Below are 17,578 nucleotides of genomic sequence, written 5' to 3'. Positions count from 1 at the left end.
GTCTGGTGGGGATGACACACTTTGGCAGGCCTTTCTCCTGCCTTTTTATACAGTTTTCTGCTCAGTGTCCAGCTGCAGCCCCCCCAGGGCATCTTCCTGTGTATTCTCACACATTCGCAGGGGTCCGGCGTCACCGGGGGGAGGGCCTCCGCCCTCTCTCGGCTACACCTGTCCACACCCTGCATACACAGCCCTTGGGGGCAGCTGAGATAAGGTGGAGGCTTCCTGGGCAGTCCAGCCAGGGTGAGGTCTAGGAGTTTCAAAGGTATTGTCTGTTGATTTGCATCTCTGAGCTTTTGGGCCAAGCACCGAGTCTGAGTCCCAGAAGTAACAAGATTAAGGAGGGACAATGCAATCTTTATCTTTGTTGATTAACAAGAGAGAGGATCAGACTCTCACATCACCCCGTCAACAAAGATAAAAGAGGGAAAAAGGATGGGGGGGGGGGGGGGGGGGGGGAGAAATTAAAAGGAAAGGTTTAGGGAAAAAATGGGGAAGTTTTATACAATTTTCACAATAGACATGGGTTTTGATCGGGTAATGGCCCGAACGTGTCTCACACCATCAGTGGATACAAATTGCATATTGGATACTACATGTTGAATCAGTTGTATAAAACAGGGAATGATACATGGCAAGAAAAGTAACAATGCCAAAACACATAACAAATAAAACAACATCTGTTTAACCTAAGGTCCCCCTGGAAGCCAGGAGAGCCAGTCCATATTCCATCCTTCCCAGGTCTGGACAGGTACATGAGCTAATTTTCGAATCCCAGAAGATATTTGTCTCACTACTTTCCCATTGTCATCAATCTGTAGACAACAGTTGGAATCATTTAATTTTCCACAAACCCCTCCTTCTTCTGCTAACAGATAATCAAGAACCATTCACAGGGGTTCCAGGTAGCAGGACCATAGTATTTAAAAGTCTGTTGGGGAGGTCCAGTCACCTTTTTCCCCACTTTTGACCACTACCTTGTGCCAAATGAGTGGAGATGGACCTTCTCTTTCTTCCCAAATTATCATATACTTTGATTCCCAGACCCTTTCCTTCTCCACCTGGGAGTAAGAAAAACAGTGGGTGAATCAGTCAAATATAGCATACCCCAGTCCAATTAGGTGGTAACTTTTTATAGAATTTGTCCCTGCCAATGTGTTAGGGAAAAGGACATTGTTCCATCTCCCCTCAGGATGTGCGCGACCCTTCATACTACAATACCAAGCACCCAAATGATTTCTCACTAAGACAATACACCAAAGACATATTTTAGACAAAAGAACAATGCTGAATTGCTTAACAAACCAGGACAGAATACATTAATTCCATATCCCCCCACCCCATCAATCCTTCAGGTGGGAGTCCATTGAAGCTTATGTAAACCTTCCCTGTGCATCAGGCAAAAGAATAATGCTGTGTCATTTAACAAAACAGAACAGAATACATTAATTCCATATCCCCCCATGCCGTCAGTCCTTCAGTTGGGAGTCCATTGAAGCTTAGGTAAAGCTTCCCCGTGAATCTGGTGACACTGCCAGGCTGTGAGGAAAGGGCAGTCGGCAGTCCTCTGTTGTAGTGATGCTGCGGGGAGAACTTATAGCCTGCAAAACTTGAGAAGTCATTAGTATGGCAACAAAACAAATCCTTCTGACAATATCTCAAGGAATCTTTAGTCAACTCCCTCAGATACTGATAAGGTATCAGTGCAAGGCACCTCCACCCAAAGAGAGGCTCCCTGAGCCTGCCCAGGTGAAGCTAATTGCTTTGAATGGGCCGGTAAGTGCCTTTGATTGTTTCAGCTTGAAGCCAAGCTAGGCACAAACCAAATCCACCTCCCAGACCCTGTACAATTTGCAATTGATTGGTGAGCTCACAGATCTCTAGGCTTCACCTCCCCCACTCACCACAGAGGGGTGAAGCTCTCAGCTCCTCTGAGGATGAGAAGGGGGCACGCCTTTCCCCACATCAGATAAGTCTATCAAGGGGGGTGCAGTGGGCTCGGGTTTCTGGCTAGTTTTTTACAACGATTTCCAACTGCACTGAAGATAACCCATCAATCACTTCTTTTGGGATACCTTTCTTTCGGCCAAGCTCCCACCAATACTGTCTAGTGTTCGGGTGCTCTCTTCCCCCAGTCGAGTGTCGTTTGGGGATTCGAAGCATCTGGCTCTGGGGATCTGCACTTGGCAGTGGGTGATTAATTTTCACATGCCTCAAGCCTCTAGGCTCAGGCTTATGAACTTCCTCAGGCACCCCATACTGCCTGGCATAATCTAATAGCTCTCTCGCCACCTCTTCCCACGTCCATTGTCTGCAATCAGGCTGGTTCCTCCCGGGTGTTAAGTTCTCCCTCAGAGCAGCTTGTATTCGGGAGGTAAGTGGGGTGTCAGCTATCTCCTTTTGAAGCTGAATGCCTTTCATCTTAAGGGAGTCAGGAAGTCCCCTGACCAAAGGAGTCATTCGCTTTGGGTCCACCAAGAGAGAAAGGGGCGATTCAAAATGATGTTTCAGTTCTCGGTCATAGACCATTTGCAAACAAGCTGCCTTCTGCACATTTCCCATGATCTGATTCATGCCTCCCCTCAGAACTAGAGGCTCTCCTCTCTCCTTTGAATCAAAGCCCCCAGCCCAGAAAGCTGCTCGCTGAGTAAGGCTCCAGGGACCACTCCTATTTCCCGTAGTTAGGAACACGTTAGCACCCCAATAGCCGGTGGCTTCAGCCTCTGTCAACCTAATTTGATCACCTCCAGTTCTAGAGACACGCCATACATATTCCACCTCAGACTCTCCATCCGAACGTGTAAACTCTTTACGCAGTTTGGCCAGCTCAGTGGAAGAAAAGGGTATCTCTTTGGTTGTGATGGCAGGGGTGCCATCCTCATACAGCATTTCAGTTTTAATGAGAGGACACATGTGAGCAGCAGCTTCCTCTGCTGCTGCCAGTTCTGCCTGGGGGTATATGGAGGCAGGCTCTGTCTGCTTTAACTCTTCCTCCTTCAAAAACCACCTTTGCCACTTCTGTTCTGTTTTTAATCTATCCTTAAGATCTGCCACTTCGTCCTTTAAAGTTACTATATGCCCTTGCAGGGAATCTACCAGCTCCTGCAAGGAGGAAATGAGTTTGTTCTCTCGTCCGTTTTGGCTTTGCTTTTCATCTATTGAAGCAGCCAAACAGGCACCCAAAACTGCACAGATGAAGGCTTTGCCCTTTCCCGACTTGGCCCGTGCCTCCTTCTGCAGGGCCACAATCCGATCCGTCACACTCTGACAGTTACTCCAGTTCTCACAGGCCCAGCCCTTCCACGGACGGGCGGGCACCGTGAGCTTCCAACAGACAGAAAAGCCTCTCCACCGTGGCCATTGCCTTTAAGGTAAAAGCTCCACGGGGAGGTCACAACAACACAAACACCTTATACCTCAAAACCTTCCCTACAAAAACCGCTCAAAGAAAGCTCCTGCAGGGAGATCACACCAAGATCTAGCTTCTCGGAGAGGACAGCCACAGTCACCCCGAGAGGACACACTTTACCAACAGAGAAGCTGTTCCGTTTGGGTTCACTAGACTTCTCGGGGGGGAAATTCTTTCCCCCAGGACACAGTTTACACAATGCTATTTACCGCAGGGTACTAAGAATTCTCGGGAAGGCCACACTATAAAATCAACACTTGTACCCTAAAATATTCTTTCCCGGGAACGCAGAGATCTAGCTTCTCGGAGAGGACAGCCACAGTCACCCCGAGAGGACACACTTTACCAACAGAGAGGCTTCTCGGGGGAAATTCTTTCCCCCAGGACACACTTTACACAATATTACTAGACTTCTTGTGGAGGTACCTCTCCCCAAGAGGACACACTTTACACAATATTTCCTATTTACCGCGGGGTACTAAGAATTCTCGGGAAGGTCACACTATAAAATCAACACTTGTACCCTAAAATATTCTTTCCCGGGAACGCAGACACATTTAGACATTTGAAAAATCCCCACACTCTGCTCCACAAGCATTTATTTTGCTCTCAGAGTACATCTCAGACACACTCGTGCACACTTTGGGGTTCTCAGAAATGCAACAGTTTCCGATGATACTTTCACTACACAGAATCCTGTCCGTGACGCCAAAAAATGTCAAGGTCCGGAGGAGCAGAGATTAACAGTATCTCTGTCCAGAGGAGCTAGACCAGTTCTTATGGATTCCGTGTTGTGAAATTAAGGTGCAAACGAGACCAGATATCACCATGAAACTGTTTATTAAAGGATAAGGTTGGGCAAAACGGAGGGAGAGAAGGGAGAAGGGGGAGAGAGAAAGATCAGAACAGAGGGAGAGAGGGGAGAAGGGGGAGAGAGAAAGATAAAGAGATCGATGGAGAAGAAAAGAAGGAGCAGGGAAGGGGAAAAGGCTGTGATCATATTACCCTCAGCCGCCGATGAAGGGGAGAGAGAGAGACGGGTGCGTGGCCCAGGGATGATCTTCTGCGGAGTTTGTCAGAGGTTCTTCAGGCGGTGTGCAGCTGTGGTGGTCTGGTGATGGTCTGCCCTCGGTGGTCCGGTGGAGATGTCACTGGTGGTCTGATGGAGGTGCCACTCTTGGTCCGGTGGGAATGGTGGTCCGCTGGGAATGCCACTGGTGGTGCGGTGGGAATACCACTGGTGGGGATACCACCCTTGGTCTGGTGGGGATGACACACTTTGGCAGGCCTTTCTCCTGCCTTTTTATACAGTTTTCTGCTCAGTGTCCAGCTGCAGCCCCCCCAGGGCATCTTCCTGTGTATTCTCATACATTCGCAGGGGTCCGGCGTCACCGGGGGGAGGGCCTCCGCCCTCTCTCGGCTACACCTGTCCACACCCTGCATACACAGCCCTTGGGGGCAGCTGAGATAAGGTGGAGGCTTCCTGGGCAGTCCAGCCAGGGTGAGGTCTAGGAGTTTCAAAGGTATTGTCTGTTGATTTGCATCTCTGAGCTTTTGGGCCAAGCACCAAGTCTGAGTCCCAGAAGTAATAAGATTAAGGAGGGACAATTCAATCTTTATCTTTGTTGATTAACAAGAGAGAGGATCAGACTCTCACAAGGGGATTCCTGGCTAGGCCATTAATGACTGGGTCTATAAGCAGAAGGAGTGCTTTTTCTAACCGGCATTTCTATGGTTCTTCAATGGGGCTAGGATGTAAACGTGTTTCTGCTTCAAAGGAATGCAGCTAGGAGAAAGTTTCTTTTGCCAGTGTGTGACGCAGCTGAAAACCTGCGGAATGGTGCAGGGGATTCCAGGCTAGGCCATTCCTGGCTGGGCCTACACACAGAAGGAATGCTTTTTCTAACCGGCATTTCTATGGTTCTTCAATGGGGCTAGGATGTAAACGTGTTTCTGCTTCAAAGGAAAGCAGCTAGGAGAAAGTTTCTTTTGCCAGTGTGTGAGGGAGCTGGAAAGCTCCAGAATGGTGCAGGGGATTCCAGGCTAGGCCATTCCTGGCTGGGTCTACACACAGAAGGAATGCTTTTTCTAACCGGCATTTCTATGGTTCTTCAATGGGGCTAGGATGTAAACGTGTTTCTGCTTCAAAGGAAAGCAGCTAGGAGAAAGTTTCTTTTGCCAGTGTGTGAGGGAGCTGGAAAGCTCCAGAATGGTGCAGGGGATTCCAGGCTAGGCCATTCCTGGCTGGGTCTACACGCAGAAGGATTGCTTTTTCTAACCGGTATTTCTATGGTTCTTCAATGGGGCTGGGATGTAAATGTGTTTCTGCTTCAAAGGAAAGCAGCTAGGAGAAAGTTTCTTTTGCCAGTGTGTGACGGATCTGGAAAGCTGCAGAATGGTGCAGGGGATTCCAGGCCAGGCCATTCCAGACTGGGTCTATAAGCAGAAGGAGTGCTTTTTCTAAAGGGCATTTCTATGGTTCTTCAATGGGGCTAGGATGTAAACGTGTTCCTGCTTCAAAGGAAAGCAGCTGGGAGAAAGTTTCTTTTGCCAGTGTGTGAGGGAGCTGGAAAGCTGTTAAATGGTGCTTTGAATTCCAGGCTAGGCCATTCCTGGCTGGGTCTATAAGCAGAAGGATTGCTATTTGTAAACCGAATTTCTATGGTTCTTCAATGGGTCTAGGATGTAAACGTGTTTCTGCTTCAAAGGAAAGCAGGTAGGAGAAAGTTTCTTTTGCCACTGTGTTACGCAGCTGGAAAGCTGCAGAATGGTGCTGGGGATTCCAGGCTAGGCCATTCCTGACTGGGTCTATAAGCAGAAGGAGTGCTTTTTTTAAATCGAATTTCTCTGGTTCTTCAATGGGGCTAGGATGTAAACGTGTTTCTGCTTCAAAGGAAAGCAGCTAGGAGAAAGATTCTATTGCCAGTGTGTGAGGGAGCTGGAAAGCTGCAGAATGGTGCAGGGGATTCCAGGCTAGGCCATTCCTGACTGGGTCTATATGCAGAAGGAATGCTTTTTCTAACCGGTATTACTATGTTTCTGCAGTGGGGCTAGGATGTAAACGTGTTTCTGCTTCAAAGGAAAGCAGCTAGGAGAAAGTTTCTTTTGCCAGTGTGTGAGGGAGCTGGAAAGATGTAAAATGGTGCAGGGGTTTCCAGGCTAGGCCATTCCAGGCTGGGTATATAAGCAGAAGGAGTGCTTTTTCTAAAGGGCATTTCTATGGTTCTTCAATGGGGCTAGGATGTAAATGTGTTTCTGCTTCAAAGGAAAGCAGCTAGGAGAAAGTTTCTTTTGCCAGTGTGTGAGGGAGCTGGAAAGCTGTAAAATGGTGCTTTGAATTCCAGGCTAGGCCATTCCTGGCTGGGTCTATAAGCAGAAGGATTGCTTTTTGTAAACCGAATTTCTATGATTCTTCAATGGGGCTAGGATGTAAATGTGATTCTGCTTCAAAGGAAAGCAGCTAGGAGAAAGTTTCTTTTGCCTGTGTGTGAGGGAGCTGGAAAGCTGCAGAATGGTGTAGGGGATTCCAGGCTAGGCCATTCCTGGCTGGGTCTATATATAGAAGGAATGCTTTTTCTAACCGGCATTTCTATGTTTCTTCAAAGGGGCTAGGATGTAAACGTGCTTCTGCTTCAAAGGAAAGCAGCTAGGACAAAGTTTCTTTTGCCAGTGTGTGACACAGCTGGAAAGCTGCAGAATGGTGCTGGGGATTCCAGGCTAGGTCATGCCTGACTGGGTCTATAAGCGGAAGGAGTGCTTTTTCTAACCGGCATTTCTATGGTTCTTCAATGGGGCTAGGATGTAAACGTGTTTCTGCTTCAAAGGAAAGCAGCTAGGAGAAAGTTTCTTTTGCCAGTGTGTGAGGGAGCTGGAAAGCTGCAGAATGGTGCAGGGGATTCCAGGCTAGGCCATTCCTGGCTGGGTCTATAAGCAGAAGGAGTGCTTTTTGTAAACCGAATTTCTATTGTTCATCAATGGGGCTAGGATGTAAACGTGTATCTGCTTCAAAGGAAAGCAGCTAGGAGAAAGTTTCTTTTGCCAGTGTGTGAGGGAGCTGGAAAGCTGCAGAATGGTGCAGGGGATTCCAGGCTAGGCCATTCCTGATTGGGTCTATATGCGGCAGGAATGGTTTTTCTAACCGGCAGTTCTATGTTTCTTCACTGGGGCAAGGATGTAAACGTGTTTCTGCTTCAAAGGAAAGCAGCTAGGAGAAAGTTTCTTTTGCCAGTGTGTGAGGGAGCTGGAAAGCTGTAAAATGGTGCACGGGATTCCATTCTAGGCCATTCCTGACTGGGTCTATAAGCAGAAGGAGTGCTTTTTCTAACCGGCATTTCAATGGTTCTTCAATGGGGCTAGGATGTAGACGTGTTTCTGCTTCAAAGGAAAGCAGCTAGGAGAAAGTTTCTTTTGCCAGTGTGTGAGGGAGCTGGAAAGCTGCAGAATGGTGCAGGGGATTCCAGACTAGGCCCTTCCTGTCTGGGTTAATAATCAGAAGGAGTGCTTTTTCAAAATGGCATTTCTATGGTTCTTCAATGGGGCTAGGGGGTAAACGTGTCTCTGCTTCAAAGGAAAGCAGCTAGGAGAAAGTTTCTTTTGCCAGTGTGTGAGGGAGCTGGAAAGCTGCAGAATGGTGCAGGGGATTCCAGGCTAGGCCACTCCTGACTGGGTCTATAAGCAGAAGGAGTGCTTTTTGTAACGCGAATTTCTATGGTTCTTCAAAGGGGCTAGGATGTAAAAGTGTTTCTGCTTCAAAGGAAAGCAGCTAGGAGAAAGTTTCTTTTGCCAGTGTGTGACGCTGCTGGAATGCTGCAGAATGGTGCAGGGGATTCCAGGCCAGGCCACTCCTGACTGGGTCTATAAGCAGAAGGAATGATTTCTCTAACCGGCATTTCTATGTTTCTTCAATGGGGCTAGGATGTAAACGTGTTTCTGCTTCAAAGGAAAGCAGCTAGAGGGAAGTTTATTTTGCCAGTATCTGACGTAGCTGGGAAGCTGCAGAATGGTGCAGGGGATTCCAGGCTAGGTCATTCCTGAGTGGGTGTATAAGCAGTAGGAGTGCTTTTTGTAAAGCGAATTTCTATGGTTCTTCAATGGTGCTAGGATGTAAACGTGTTTCTGCTTCAAAGGAAAGCAGCTAGGAGAAAGTTTCTTTTGCCAGTGTGTGACGCAGCTGGAAAGCTGCAGAATGGTGTAGGGGATTCCAGGCTACGTCATGCCTGACTGGGTCTATAAGGAGAAGTAGTGCTTTTTCTGAATGGCATTTCTATGGTTCTGTAATGGGGCTAGGATGTAAACTTGTTTCTGCTTCAAAGGAAAGCAGCTAGGAGAAAGTTTCTTTTGCCAGTGTGTGAGGGAGCTGGAAAGCTGTAAAATGGTGCTTTGAATTCCAGGCTAGGCCATTCCTGGCTGGGTCTATAAGCAGAAGGAGTGCTTTTTGTAAACCGAATTTCTATGGTTCTTCAATGGCGCTAGGATGTAAATGTGTTTCTGCTTCAAAGGAAAGCAGCTAGGAGAAAGTTTCTTTTGCCAGTGTGTGAGGGAGCTGGAAAGCTGCAGAATGGTGCAGGGGATTCCAGGCTAGGCCGTTCCTGATTGGGTCTTTATGCGGCAGGAATGCTTTTTCTAACCGGCATTTCTATGTTTCTTCAATGGGGCTAGGATGTAAACGTGTTTCTGCTTCAAAGGAAAGCAGCTCGGAGAAAGTTTCTTTTGCCAGTGAGTGAGGGAGCTGGAAAGCTGTAAAATGGTGCAGGGGATTCCAGGCTTGGCCATTCCTGGCTGGGCCTATTAGCAGAAGGAATGCTTTTTCTAACCGGCATTTCTATGTTTCTTCAAAGGGGCTAGGATGTAAACGTGTTTCTGCTTCAAAGGAAAGCAGCTAGAGGGAAGTTTCTTTTGCCAGTGTGTGACGCAGCTGGAAAGCTGCAGAATGGTACAGGGGATTCCAGGCTAGGTCATTCCTGACTGGGTGTATAAGCAGAAGGAGTGCTTTTTGTAAAGTGAATTTCTATGGTTCTTCAATGGTGCTAGGATGTAAACGTGTTTCTGCTTCAAAGGAAAGCAGCTCGGAGAAAGTTTCTTTTGCCAGTGTGTGAGGGAGCTGGAAAGCTGTAAAATGGTGCAGGGGATTCCAGGCTAGGTCATGCCTGGCTGGGTCTATAAGCAGAAGGAGTGCTTTTTCTAACCGGCATTTCTCTGGTTCTTCAATGGGGCTAGGATGTAAACGTGTTTCTGCTTCAAAGGAAAGCAGCTAGGAGAAAGTTTCTTTTGCCAGTGTGTGAGGGAGCTGGAAAGCTGTAAAATGGTGCAGGGGATTCCATTCTAGGCCATTCCTGACTGGGTGTATAAGCAGAAGGAGTGCTTTTTCTAACCGGCATTTCAATGGTTCTTCAATGGGGCTAGGATGTAAACGTGTTTCTGCTTCAAAGGAAAGCAGCTAGGAGAAAGTTTCTTTTGCCAGTGTGTGAGGGAGCTGGAAAGCTGCAGAATGGTGCAGGGGATTCCAGGCTAGGCCATTCCTGTCTGGGTTAATAATCAGAAGGACTGCTTTTTCTAACCGGCATTTCTATGGTTCTTCAATGGGGCTAGGATGTAAACGTGTCTCTGCTTCAAAGGAAAGCAGCTAGGAGAAAGTTTCTTTTGCCAGTGTGTGAGGGAGCTGGAAAGCTGCCGAATGGTGCAGGGGATTCCAGGCTAGGCCATTCCAGACTGGGTCTATAAGCAGAAGGAGTGCTTTTTGTAACTCGAATTTCTATTGTTCTTCAAAGCGGCTAGGATGTAAATGTGTTTCTGCTTCAAAGGAAAGCAGGTAGGAGAAAGTTTCTTTTGCCACTGTGTGACGCTGCTGGAATGCTGCAGAATGGTGCAGGGGATTCCATTCTAGGCCATTCCTGACTGGGTCTATAAGCAGAAGGAGTGCTTTTTCAAAACGGCATTTCTATGGTTCTTCAATGGGGCTGGGATGTAAACGTGTTTCTGCTTCAAAGGAAAGCAGCTAGGAGAAAGTTTCTTTTGCCACTGTGTGAGGGAGCTGGAAAGCTGCCGAATGGTGCCGGGGATTCCAGGCTAGGCCATTCCTGGCTGGGCCTATAAGCAGAATGAGTTCTTTTCGTAAACCGAATTTCTCTGCTTCTTCAATGGGGCTAGGATGTAAACGTGTTTCTGCTTCAAAGGAAAGCAGCTAGGAGAAAGTTTCTTTTGCCAGTGTGTGACGCAGATGGGAAGCTGCAGAATGGTGCAGGGGATTCCAGGCTAGGCAATTCCTGGCTGGGTCTATAAGCAGAAGGAGTGATTTTCTAAAGGGCATTTCTATGGTTCTTCAATGGGGCTAGGATGTAAACGTGTTTCTGCTTCAAAGGAAAGCAGTTAGGAGAAAGTTTCTTTTGCCAGTGTGTGAGGGAGCTGGAAAGCTGCAGAATGGTGCAGGGGATTCCAGGCTAGGCCATTCCTGACTGGGTCTATAAGCAGAAGGAGTGATTTTTCTAAAGGGCATTTCTATGTTTCTTCAATGGGGCTAGGATGTAAACGTGTTTCTGCTTCAAAGGAAAGTAGCTAGGAGAAAGTTTCTTTTGCCAGTGTGTGAGGGAGCTGGAAAGCTGCAGAATGGTGCAGGGGATTTCAGGCTAGGCCATTCCTGGCTGGGTCTATAAGCAGAAAGAATGCTTTTTGTAAACCGAATTTCTATGTTTCTTCAATGGGGCTAGGATGTAAACGTGTTTCTGCTTCAAAGGGAAGCAGCTAGGAGAAAGTTTCTTTTGCCGTGTGTGAGGGATCTGGAAAGCTGCAGAATGGTGCAGGGGATTCCAGGCTAGGCCATTCCTGACTGGGTCTATAAGCAGAAGGAATGCTTTTTCTAACCGGCATTTCTATGTTTCTTCAATGGGGCTAGGATGTAATCGTGTTTCTGCTTCAAAGGAAAGCAGCTAGAGGGAAGTTTCTTTTGCCAGTATCTGACGTAGCTGGAAAGCTGCAGAATGGTGCAGGGGATTCCAGGCTAGGTGATTCCTGACTGGGTGTATAAGCAGAAGGAGTGCTTTTTGTAAAGCGAATTTCTATGGTTCTTCAATGGTGCTAGGATGTAAACGTGTTTCTGCTTCAAAGGAAAGCAGCTAGGAGAAAGTTTCTTTTGCCAGTGTGTGAGGGAACTGGAAAGCTGCAGAATGGTGCAGAGGATTCCAGGCTAGGTCATGCCTCACTGGGTCTATAAGCAGAAGGACTGCTTTTTCTAAACGGCATTTCTATGGTTCTTCAAAGGGGCTAGGATGTAAACGTGTTTCTGCTTCAAAGGAAAGCAGCTAGAGGGAAGTTTCTTTTGCCAGTGTGTGAGGGAGCTGGAAAGCTGCAGAATGGTGCAGGGGATTCCAGGCTAGGCCATTCCTGACTGGGTCTATAAGCAGAAGGAGGGCTTTTTCTAAACCGAATTTCTATGGTTCTTCAATGGGGCTAGGATGTAAACGTGTTTCTGCTTCCAAGGAAAGCAGCTAGGAGAAAGATTCTTTTGCCAGTGTGTGAAGGAGCTGGAAAGCTGCAGAATGGTGCAGGGGATTCCAGGCTAGGCCATTCCTGACTGGGTCTATAAGCAGAAGGACTGCTTTTTTATAAATCGAATTTCTCTGGTTCTTCAATGGGGCTAGGATGTAAACGTGTTTCTGCTTCAAAGGAAAGCAGCTAGGAGAAAGTTTCTTTTGCCAGTGTGTGAGGGGGCTGGAAAGCTGCAGAATGGTGCAGGGGATTCCAGGCTAGGCCATTCCTGACTGGGTCTATAAGCAGAAGGAGTGCTTTTTCTAAAGGGCATTTCTATGGTTCCTCAATGGGGCTTGGATGTAAACGTGTTTCTGCTTCAAAGGAAAGCAGCTAGGAGAAAGTTTCTTTTGCCAGTGTGTGAGGGAGCTGGAAAGCTGCAGAATGGTGCAGGGGATTCCAGGCTAGGCCATTCCTGGCTGAGTCTATAAGCAGAAGGAGTGCTTTTTGTAAAGCGAATTTCTATGGTTCTTCAATGGTGCTAGGATGTAAACGTGTTTCTGCTTCAAAGGAAAGCAGCTAGGAGAAAGTTTCTTTTGCCAGTGTGTGAGGGAACTGGAAAGCTGCAGAATGGTGCAGGGGATTCCAGGCTAGGTCATGCCTGACTGGGTCTATAAGCAGAAGGAGTGCTTTTTCTAAACGGCATTTCACAGTATCACAGTATCACAGTATCACCAAGGTTGGGAGAGACCTCACAGATCATCAAGTCCAACCCTTTACCACAGTGCCCAAGGCTAGACCATGGCACCAAGTGCCACATCCAACCTTGCCTTGAACTGCCCCAGGGACGACGACTCCACCACCTCCCCAGGCAGCCCATTCCAGTGCCTAATGACTCTCTCAGTGAAGAACTTTCTCCTCACCTCGAGCCGAAATTTCCCCTGGTGCAGCCTGAGGCTGTGTCCTCTTGTTCTGGAGCTGGCCACCTGAGAGAAGAGAGCAACCTCCTCCTGGCCACAACCACCCCTCAGGTAGTTGTAGACAGCAATAAGGTCACCCCTGAGCCTCCTCTTCTCCAGGCTAAACAACCCCAGCTCCCTAAGCCTCTCCTCGTAGGGCTTGTGCTCGAGGCCTCTCACCAGCCTCGTCGCCCTTCTCTGGACACGCTCAAGCATCTCAATGTCCTTCCTAAACTGGGGGGCCCAGAACTGAACGCAGTACTCGAGGTGTGGTCTGACCAGTGCAGAGTACAGGGGCAGAATGACCTCCCTGCTCCTGCTGACCACACCACTCCTGATACAGGCCAGGATGCCACTGGCTCTCTTGGCCACCTGGGCACACTGCTGGCTCATGTTCAGGCGGGTATCAATCAGTACCCCCAGATCCCTCTCTGTCTGGCTGCTCTCCAGCCACTCCGACCCCAGCCTGTATCTCTGCATGGGGTTGTTGTGGCCAAAGTGCAGCACCCTGCACTTTGAGCTATTGAACCCCATCCCATTGGCCTCTGCCCATCTGTGCAGGCGGTCAAGGTCCCGCTGCAGAGCCCTTCTGCCCTCCAGCTCAGTCACATCTGCCCCCAGCTTAGTGTCATCTGCAAACTTGCTGATGACTGACTCGATGCCCTCATCCAGATCATCTATGAAGATGTTAAAGAGGATGGGGCCCAGCACTGATCCCTGAGGGACACCACTAGTGACTGGCCGCCAGCTGGATGTGGCACCATTCACCACCACTCTCTGGGTCCGGCCCTCCAGCCAGTTCCTACCCCAGCACAGAGTGTTACCATCCAAGCCGCGGGCTGACAGCTTAGCCAGCAGTTTGCTGTGGGGGACAGTGTCAAAGGCCTTGCTGAAGTCCAGATAGACCATTTCTATGGTTCTTCAATGGGGCTAGGATGTAAACGTGTTTCTGCTTCAAAGGAAAGCAGCTAGGAGAAAGTTTCTTTTGCCAGTGTGTGACGCAGCTGGAAAGCTGCAGAATGGTGCAGAGGATTCCAGGCTAGGCCATTCCTGACTGGGTCTATAAGCAGTAGGAGTGCTTTTTGTAAAGCGAATTTCAATGGTTCTTCAATGGTGCTAGGATGTAAACGTGTTTCTGCTTCAAAGGAAAGCAGCTAGGAGAAAGTTTCTTTTGCCAGTGTGTGAGGGAACTGGAAAGCTGCAGAATGGTGCAGGGGATTCCAGGCTAGCTCATGCCTGACTGTGTCTATAAGCAGAAGGAGTGCTTTTTCTAACCGGCATTTCTATGGTTCTTCAATGGGGCTAGGATGTAAATGTGTTTCTGCTTCAAAGGAAAGCAGCTAGGAGAAAGTTTCTTTTGCCAGTGTGTGAGGGAGCTGGAAAGCTGCAGAATGGTGCAGGGGATTCCAGGCTAGGCCATTCTTGACTGGGTCTATAAGCAGAAGGAATGCTTTTTCTAACCGGCATTTCTATGTTTCTTCAAAGAGGCTAGGATGTAAACGTGCTTCTGCTTCAAAGGAAAGTACCTAGAGGGAAGTTTCTTTTGCCAGTGTGTGACGCAGCTGGAAAGCTGCAGAATGGTGCAGGGGATTCCAGGCTAGGTCATTCCTGACTGGGTGTATAAGCAGAAGGAGTGCTTTTTGTAAACCGAATTTCTATGGTTCTTCAATGGGGCTAGGATGTAAACGTGTTTCTGCTTCAAAGGAAAGCAGCTAGGAGAAAGTTTCTTTTGCCAGTGTGTGAGGGAGCTGGAAAGCTGCAGAATGGTGCAGGGGATTCCAGGCTAGGCCATTCCTGGCAGGGTCTATAAGCAGAAGGAGTGCTTTTTGTAAACCGAATTTCTATGGTTCTTCAATGGGGCTAGGATGTAAACGTGTTTCTGCTTCAAAGGAAAGCAGCTAGGAGAAAGTTTCTTTTGCCAGTGTGTGAGGGAGCTGGAAATCTGCAGAATGGTGCAGGGGATTCCAGGCTAGGCCGTTCCTGATTGGGTCTATATGCGGCAGGAATGCTTTTTCTAACCGGCATTTCTATGTTTCTTCAATGGGGCAAGGATGTAAACGTGTTTCTGCTTCAAAGGAAAGCAGCTAGGAGAAAGTTTGTTTTGCCAGTGTGTGAGGGAGCTGGAAAGCTGTAAAATGGTGCAGGGGATTCCAGGCTAGGCCATTCCTGACTGGGTCTATAAGCAGAAGGAGTGCTTTTTCTAACCGGCATTTCAATGGTTCTTCAATGGGGCTAGGATGTAAACGTGTTTCTGCTTCAAAGGAAAGCAGCTAGGAGAAAGTTTCTTTTGCCAGTGTGTGAGGGACCTGGAAAGCTGCAGAATGGTGCAGGGGATTCCAGGCTAGGCCATTCCTGTCTGGGTTAATAATCAGAAGGAGTGCTTTTTCAAAATGGCATTTCTATGGTTCTTCAATGGGGCTAGGATGTAAACGTGTCTCTGCTTCAAAGTAAAGCAGCTAGGAGAAAGTTTCTTTTGCCAGTGTGTGAGGGAGCTGGAAAGCTGCAGAATGGTGCAGGGGATTCCAGGCTAGGCCATTCCAGACTGGGTCTAAAAGCAGAAGGAGTGCTTTTTGTAACGCGAATTTCTATGGTTCTTCAAAGGGGCTAGGATGTAAACGTGTTTCTGCTTCAAAGGAAAGCAGCTAGGAGAAAGTTTCTTTTGCCAGTGTGTGACGCTGCTGGAATGCTGCAGAATGGTGCAGGGGATTCCAGGCTAGGCCACTCCTTACTGGGTCTATAAGCAGAAGGAATGATTTCTCTAACCGGCATTTCTATGGTTCTTCAATGGGGCTAGGATGTAATCGTGTTTCTGCTTCAAAGGAAAGCAGCTAGGAGAAAGTTTCTTTTGCCAGTGAGTGAGGGAGCTGGAAAGCTGCAGAGTGGCGCAGGGGATTCCAGGCTAGGCCATTCCTGGCTGGGTCTATAAGCAGAGGGAGTGCTTTTCGTAAACCGAATTTCTCTGCTTCTTCAATGGGGCTAGGATGTAAACGTGTTTCTGCTTCAAAGGAAAGCAGCTAGAGGGAAGTTTCTTTTGCCAGTGTGTGACGCAGCTGGGAAGCTGCAGAATGGTGCAGGGGATTCCAGGCTAGGTCATTCCTGACTGGGTGTATAAGCAGAAGGAGTGCTTTTTGTAAAGTGAATTTCTATGGTTCTTCAATGGGGCTAGGATGTAAACGTGTTTCTGCTTCAAAGGAAAGCAGCTAGGAGAAAGTTTCTTTTGCCAGTGTGTGAGGGAACTGGAAAGCTGCAGAATGGTGCAGGGGATTCCAGGCTAGGTCATGCCTGCCGCAATGAAGGGACGGGGCAACGGCTTGATGCAAGCCAAAAATCCACTTTATTAGAAAAATAGGCAGGTATATATTGTATCAGAAGGGCTAGCATGTTACTCACTGATTGGATAGAATTACAGTAAAAGTTAGTAACTACTATATGATTGGCTGATACTCTGCTCAGGCCGAAGACGCTGTTTCTACTTTCTTCTCTGCTCCTTGATATAAGTTGCTATGCAACTATCTCAGCAGTCCTGACCGCAGGATCTTACTTATCTTACTCTTCTGAGGTCTGTCTGACCCACACATTACATGCCCAAGGTCTGTACTGTGTTTTGTTTCGTCTTGGGGAGCTGTTCCCTGCTAACAGGCCATTCCCCTATTCCTACATCTCCCCCTTTTTGTTATACAAAGGAGAACCTAACAGTAGCACAACCAATCATTCGTTAAATACACAACAAAATACATAGCAGCAATATAAGTAGCAAGAATATTATAAGCAATACATAACAAAGCATTTTTACACACTACAAATAAATCCAATTAGTCCCCATCCCACAAAAGATTTTACAAAAAGAAATTCTAAAAAGTAACCATAACTAAACAAAGCAATTCTAATTCAGTGACATTAGCTAAAGTAAACTAACAACTAATCCAACCTCCCATATTCCCAAGATCACAATAACTGCAACTTTCATCCTAGAGTCAAAGCTGTTACTTTGTCCTTGTCCGTCTGATCTTCTTGAATCGATCCCTTGTAAGGACGAACATATTTTGCTGGTATCCATCTAGGACCTGACTCTGTGGAAACGCAAGCATATCCTTTTCCCCATGTTATTAAAGGATAAGGACCTTTGACTTTACCTGATTCTAAATCACGAATTAAAACTGGTGGCTTTTCCTGAAGCTCAAAAAGGTGATTATTTGCAAAATGCCGCACTATTGGTGGAATATCATCTGTCCTTGTGCAATTCAAAAAGTTGTAAACATAAAGAGCCTTTTGTAATCTTTCTTCAGGTGTCACTGAAATCCCTCCTCCCCCTTTTTGTTTCTGCAAAAGAGATTTCAAAGTCTGATGTGCTCTCTCAATGATAGATTGCCCTGTAGGGGAGCGTGGAATCCCAGTGACATGCCGAATTCCCCATTCTGAAAAAAAGCTTTGCAAGAATTGAGAAATATAGGCAGGGCCATTATCAGTTTTAATAGCTCGAGGCACTCCTAACATGGCAAAGGCTCTAAGAAAATGCTTTTTTGCATCCTTTGCTTTTTCTCCTTTGTGACAGGAGGCATATAATGCTCCAGAAAAGGTATCAATAGAAGAATGTACATATTTAAACAATCCAAAATCTGGAACATGGGTCACATCTGATTGCCAGATTTCTAAGCTGTTTAATCCACGAGGGTTAACACCTTCGCTACCTGTAGGTACAATAGTACGTTGGCAATCTGGACAGGATGCAATGATATCTGCTGCTTGTTGA

The 17,578-nt window shown here is 47.4% G+C and overlaps 1 protein-coding gene across 1 annotated transcript; it reads right to left on the bottom strand.

Annotated features, from left to right (window-relative positions):
* Positions 1 to 2,010: 2,010 nt before the first annotated feature.
* LOC135174561 (uncharacterized) lies at positions 2,011 to 16,763 on the bottom strand. The gene is given in 3 exon segments (XM_064141882.1): positions 2,011 to 3,295; positions 3,297 to 3,378; positions 16,757 to 16,763. Coding segments are annotated over 3 exon segments (1,374 nt in total).
* Positions 16,764 to 17,578: the final 815 nt, after the last annotated feature.

The sequence above is a fragment of the Pogoniulus pusillus genome, unplaced genomic scaffold (assembly GCF_015220805.1).
Source record: "Pogoniulus pusillus isolate bPogPus1 unplaced genomic scaffold, bPogPus1.pri scaffold_78_arrow_ctg1, whole genome shotgun sequence".
Lineage (NCBI taxonomy): Eukaryota > Metazoa > Chordata > Aves > Piciformes > Lybiidae > Pogoniulus > Pogoniulus pusillus.
The sequence above is the reverse complement of the archived record's forward strand: the minus strand, read 5'-3'. Positions and strand labels throughout refer to the sequence as shown.